Source organism: Elephantulus edwardii, unplaced genomic scaffold, assembly GCF_000299155.1.
Source record: "Elephantulus edwardii isolate Elephantulus edwardi_28Jun2011 unplaced genomic scaffold, EleEdw1.0 scaffold00269, whole genome shotgun sequence".
NCBI lineage: Eukaryota > Metazoa > Chordata > Mammalia > Macroscelidea > Macroscelididae > Elephantulus > Elephantulus edwardii.
In genome coordinates this window covers 1860203-1866574 of record NW_006400019.1, presented here as the reverse complement: position 1 = coordinate 1866574, position 6372 = coordinate 1860203, and the positions used below count along the sequence as shown (strand labels likewise).

At 52.8% G+C, this 6372-nt stretch overlaps 1 protein-coding gene across 4 annotated transcripts in view; it reads left to right on the top strand.

Annotated features, from left to right (window-relative positions):
* The window catches only part of ATP2B3 (ATPase, Ca++ transporting, plasma membrane 3), a 28724-nt gene that overhangs the window by 11478 nt on the left and 10874 nt on the right, over positions 1–6372 (top strand). For all 4 annotated transcript variants that reach the window (XM_006899942.1, XM_006899940.1, XM_006899941.1 and 1 more), the window contains 4 exons: positions 49–240; positions 3272–3485; positions 4050–4261; positions 5655–5762. In XM_006899942.1, coding sequence (XP_006900004.1) covers positions 49–240; positions 3272–3485; positions 4050–4261; positions 5655–5762 — 726 coding nt within the window. The remainder of the gene's footprint in view (positions 1–48; positions 241–3271; positions 3486–4049; positions 4262–5654; positions 5763–6372) is intronic.

The window sequence follows — 6372 nt, the reverse complement described above, 5'->3', positions numbered from 1 at the left end:
TGTGTGTGTGTGTGTGTGTGTGTGTGTGTGTGTGTGTGCACACCCTAGGGCATTGCAGGGACAGACGTGGCTAAGGAGGCCTCGGACATCATCCTGACCGATGACAACTTCACCAGCATTGTGAAGGCTGTCATGTGGGGCCGCAACGTCTACGACAGCATCTCCAAGTTCCTGCAGTTCCAGCTGACCGTCAATGTGGTGGCTGTGATCGTGGCCTTCACGGGGGCGTGCATCACTCAGGTGGGCACCGGGAGGGAGTAAGGAAGCCGAGAGGAGGTTTTTTCCCCTCCCTGCGTTTTTTCCAATCGTGATAAGATCCACATACCCTCAAGCGTCACCATTGTCGAGTGTACACTCCAGAGGTTGTAAGGGGACAGGCAGTCCTGGGCCTGGCAAGCAGCTTCCAGGAACCTCGGATGTCATTTGTGACTCTGAACTTGTCTAGTCCTGCCATCATTTAGTATATTCTCAGTGTTCGTCAGTGTCATACATGTGTTGGGACTTCGTTCCTTCTTACGGCTGGGTAATACTCCAGTGTCTTCCTGGAGGCGAGGATTCTGAAGCTCCAGCTCCCGTTCTTTGGGCACATGGTCAGGAAGAAGCGGTCCTTGGAGAAGGACATCATGCTTGGAAGGGTAGAGGGACAGCGCAGGGGAGGAAGCCCCTGGAGGAGATGGATTGACATGGTAACTGGGGCGATGGGGGTCGGTGTGTCGGAGTCAGGGAGACTGGCTCAGGACAGGGCAGGCTGCAGAGGTGTTGTACACAGGGTTGCTATGGGTCGCAGGTGACTCGACAGCACGTAACAACAGCAGCAGCACTGCAGTGTATGCATTGACCGCGTGTGTTTGTCCCGTCAGCTGCTGACAGTTGCTCAGACAGTTTCGACCATGTGACTCTTGCTTTGGGTCCGTGCTTTGATGGCTCTTGGGTACATACTGGGCTTAAGATTTGCAGGTCACATGGAAACGCTCTGGTCAACTTTTTCAAAAGTTTTGATGATGATGATGATGATGAGTGGGAAGGTTTCCACACAGCCGTCCAGCCACGTTTTTGTGTGACATTGACTGCAGTCCCCACAAAGTCAGCTTTCCAGTCTCCTCTGTGAATGGGCTGAGTACTGGCAGTAACTTGTCATGGTCAGAGCGTGCCACGGGCTTCCTCTTGGTGGTTTGCTGAGTTCCTCATCAACGTGACCCTTTCAAGCTGTGTTCTCTTTCATTGAGGTCACAGTCACAGCACATAAACTTCCCATTTTAACCGTTTGAAAGTGGACACTTCTGTGGCTTTCAATGTTTTCCCCACGTTGTGCAGCCACCACTTCATCTAGTTCTAGAACTTTCTCATCACCCCAAACAGGAACCCTGGACTCCTCTGCAGTCACTCCTGTCTCCCTCTCTCAGCCCCTGGCCACTCGGCGTCTTTCTGTCTCCACGGTGTGCCTGTTCGGGATTCTCTTAGGGTAGTTTTAACTATCTATCTCATCAGAGGAGAGGAAGAGAAGGAAGGTCAAGTTCAGAATCGGCCTTTTCCTGTCTTCGATTGTCTCATCAAGTCAGGCCATTTCTGGTTTCTAGCCTCCTCCCTGCTTATGTTGTCCAATCTGGGCGAGAGAAAACCTTTCTTTTTCTCCTTATTAACATGAAATGGAAGTGCAGTCACCCCTAAACTTAAGGTTTTAGGTGGAAAGGTTGCCTCAGAACAACACTCTTGGGGGATGGGGGACCGCTCAGCTCCAGTCCTCCAGAAAGTTTGGATTCCATGGGATTTTGAAATTGTATCCCACATTTTCCTCTTTGGATTAAAATTCTCTTAGGGAGTCTCAGATCATAAACTCAATAATGGTAGCCAGGCCAGTGCTTGCAGTGCCCAGCAGGTAAAGGAGAAACACTCCCAGCGATGTTAGGACGGCTGGCAGGTATGCACCACAGACCATGCCCGTGTGCCTCTGAAACTAGAGAAGGCGCTCCAGGAAGTTCAGGTTGTGCATAAACAGCATCGGCAGCTTCTCTTTGGGTGTTGTTCTAAAAGGACATATGACACATTTGCCAGTTGGGTCTTTCTCAGGTATACAGCTCAGTGATGGCTACTGCGTTAATCATGTTGCCCCACCGTTAACCATTAATCACTGCTGCCCTGCCCCTGAATACCTCACGGAGATGAGAACATAGTGTATTTGTCCTTGTGTGTCTGACTTACCTCACTTAGCATGTATTTGCAAGGTCCATCCGTGTTGTAGCATGCATCATGGCTCTGTGTCTATTTCCAGCTCTTCAGGGAAGCACTATACTGCTTTGCATTGTGCTTGCCCCATTGTACCTTCCCGCCAGCAGTGGCTAATGGTACCATTCTCTCCGCACCCTCGCCAGCGTTTGGTGTTTCACGGCTTATTTAATGTTGCTGTTGTTCCTGGAGTGAGGTGGCATCTCAGTGTTGTCGGTGATCTGGATGTCTTCTCTGGTGAGGTGTCTATTCCTGTTCTCTGCCTAGCTGTCATTGAAGCATTTGTCTTTTTCTTGTTGAAGTGTTGGAGTTTTCTAGAATTTTTTGGTTGGGTTTTTTTTAGGATCTGCCACACAGTTTTTTTCCACAAGGGCTGTACCATTTTGCTTTTGCCGCCAGCAGTGCATAAGGGTTCCCATTTCCCCGCATGCCCACCGACATGTATCATTTTCTTTTAATCAGAGTGAGAGTGAAGTGGTTTGAATTGGTCTCTCTCTGATGGCGACCAGAGGAACAAACAGGTCTGTCCTGGACAAGGTGCAGCCAGGGTGCTCCTTGGGGGCAAAGATGATAAAGCTTCATCCCGTGCCCTTTGACACATTGTCAGGAGGGCCAGTCCTTGGAGAACGCCATCCGCCGGGAAGGAGGAGAATCCGTGACCGTGCATGTGCTGGGTTATTTCTTGACTCTCGATTCTATTCCATTGGCCTGTGGATCTGTTGTTAACCCAGGACCAGGCTGTTTGATTACTCTTTTATCGAGAAGTCGTTGAGGTTTGCTCCACACAGGGTCAGGGCCAGAATCGGCGAGCCTGTGGCTAGGCACTCACTGCCAGCCTTGAGAAGTCTTTGCACTGTCCCACTGTCCACACACTAAAGAAAAGGGTTACAGATGACGAATGTGACAAAGAAAAGTCACATTTTAATGGGAAGTGCAGATTTGTGCAGCAAAACCAGTACATTAGCCTCAAACCGAGTCTCCCCTCAGGAGCCCAGGGGGCTGTTGGGTGGCTGGCCCCACGGGAGGAGTGACAGCCTCATCCCCACAGGACTCTCCCCTCAAAGCCGTGCAGATGTTGTGGGTAAACTTGATCATGGACACCTTCGCCTCTCTGGCCCTGGCGACAGAGCCGCCCACCGAGGCCCTGCTCCTGCGGAAGCCGTACGGCCGGGACAAGCCCCTCATCTCCCGCACCATGATGAAGAACATTCTGGGCCACGCAGTCTACCAGCTGACTATCATCTTCACCCTGCTCTTTGTGGGTAGGCACCTGGGGCCCCGTGGCTTGTGTCTGTAGCGCTGGCCGCATAGTGCACCAGCTTCCCACCCGGAGGGGCATCTCCTCCGCCTACCCAGCACTCACCCAGTCGCCCACTACCTGGGACGCTTTCACTGGACTCTGAGCAGGGAGCCCAGCTGGAAGTTGGGGGAGGAGGGATGGGGAGGAGGAGAAGGAGGGGGCAGAGGGAGGAAGGATAGGAAGGAGAGCTAGCAAGAGGGAGAGGAGGGAGATGGGGGCAGAGGGAGGAGAAAGTGACAGAGGAAGGAGGGGTGGGGCGTGAGCCCCGTGGGGATGGAGGCAGCATCCTCACGGGGCCAGCCTAGCTCGAGGTGGGCCTGGAGCTGGGCTCTGGGAGGGACTAGCATGTCTGGGTGGAGAGGGCAGCCGAGGGGCCAAAGGCTGAACCCCTGTGGGAAGACACCACAGACGGCTGAGTCCAGCCCCCTGGCTAACATTCCTCTCTTTGTGAGGAGCCAAGTGACCCCTGCACCCCATGGTGGCCGGGTACTGCTCCAGCCCTTCCCCTGCGCCTCACTGCTTCCAGGGGAGGTCTTGTTTGACATCGATAGCGGGAGGAACGCACCCCTGCACTCGCCACCCTCGGAGCACTATACCATCATCTTCAACACCTTCGTCATGATGCAGCTCTTCAATGAGATCAACGCCCGCAAGATCCATGGTGAGAGGAATGTCTTCGAAGGCATCTTCAGCAACCCCATCTTCTGCTCCATCGTCTTGGGCACCTTTGGCATCCAGGTAGGAGGTGGTTCCAGGCGGGATGGGACCATGGCCCAGGTCGCCAGCTCCTGTCAGTATGTCCTGCAGCCCTGCCCTCTTTAACCTGCTGACTCCACGTGGAAAGGAGACATCTCCCAGATTCTGGGCGCGACCCTACCCAGCTCTGTCATCTGGGGATGGTCCCATTGCCGTTTGCTTCATTGATGTGTGGTTGGTGTTGTCAGGAGTCAAAGAAGGAAACTCTACCTGGCCCTGTGCCAGCCCCACGGTCCCCACTGATGCAGTCAGTCACTGTGTCTCTGACCCCCGACTTTTCCAAACATAATGTCCCTCTCCAAGAACTGGCCCCTCCTGACAACATGTCAGTAAGTGAGTGAGATGAAGTCTCCCATCCTGGCCTCTAAGGGGCACCCTAGCCGCACCCCCCCCAGACATACTGCTCTCCTGGCTGTCCAAGGACGTTAAGCGCTCTTCTCCAGCACCACAGCTCAAAGGCGCCAATCCTTTTTCTGTCATTCTTAGTCATTGTCCAACTGTCACGTGCATAAGAAGCAATGGAAAAGAATATGTTTTGGGATCCTTGCTCTAGGACTTTGAGGTCTTTGACAGCACATCGACCCAGTGCAATGCGTCTTTTGGTTTCTTGACTGTGTATTATGAGTGTTGGTTATAGATCCAAGAAAAGGGAAACAGTCGCTAGCATCCAGTGCGAACTGGTCCAGTGATGAGGATTTTTGTTTTTTTTTTTTATTGAAGTCTTTGATCTTCTTCGCAAATGCTGCAGGTCCTTTTCACTTTCAGCAAGCAACACCATGTCACCTGCATATCGCAGGTTGCTAGTGAATCTTCCTCCAATCCTAATGTTTTGGTGTAAGGCCACAATGATTCCAGAAGTTTCTTTAGAAGATGCCTTCATTTCCAGTGGTGACATGCTGATTTCTGCAATGACACTATAATTCAAGAACATTCTTTCGAAGGCGCGGTCTTCTTCCCAGTGTTGACAAGCACTCCAGTAGGAGGGCCCACTGAGGACTGTTGGGAGTAGGGTTGGCCAGCTGAGGGTGCAGACTGATCTGTTGGTGTTCTGGGACTGGTCAGCCCATCCATGAGGTCTTCTGTAGGTACTTCTGAGGGAGAAACAAAGGGAGGCCCGGAGTCAGGAGAAAGAGGCCTGTTTCTGGGGAGGGCCTTCCTGCCTGGGAGAGAGGGATGACGGAACCATCAGGAGGCTGAGCTGGGTCTGAAGGGAGGGCAGGCCCCATGCGCCAGAGGAGGGTGCACAGAGGTGGGCCTGCTTGGCAAGGGAGTGACTGTGCTTGGGGTAGTCTTCAGGTTGGCAGGAGGAGCCCCAGGTCTGCCCGCCCCCCTGGGGCTGCTACCAGACCCGCCTGTCGCCATCTTTGTTCTGCAGATTGTCATCGTCCAGTTCGGTGGAAAACCCTTCAGCTGCTCCCCGCTCTCGGCAGAACAATGGCTCTGGTGCCTGTTTGTTGGTTTTGGGGAGCTGGTCTGGGGACAGGTGAGTATCTGATGTGATGGTCGTCATGGTGCACACCTTCTGCAGTCCCACTGCATGTTCCTGACAGCGTACAGAACACCTGTGGGTGCTGGGGAAAGGAAAGCCACGTAGGGCAGATGGCCTTTGTTGTTGTTGTTGTTAAGGTAAAAAGTAGCGAGAGAGATCTCATCGAAAATTACGTACCCAAAGGTGGGACGGAAATGCAGACGTGGCGGGCAGATGGCCTTTGGTGCAGCGTGGCTCAGGTCTGTGTCCCACACAACGCAGATAATCACGCCAAGGGGTTGGGATTAAACCATGCACTGCAAAATAAGGAAGATTATCAACTGTTTTGAACTATTGGGAAAAAATGCAAGATCTGGGGCCCAGCTAATACCAAGTTTATATGGGAAACTTATCGCCTTGAACCGTATTAGGGAAGAGCGTCCTGGATTGCTAGCGATTCGTCAGAACGCAGTCACTTGGCTGAGCCAGGCCTCTGAAGACATTCCTGCAGAGTTCTAGAACGCTGGCATTCAGAGGCCGAGTTCAGGACTCACTTCCATCTGTGCTTGGGTTTCTGCATCTGCATTTGGCCCTGAAGCTGGTCACAGAGGCTGCCAACATGACC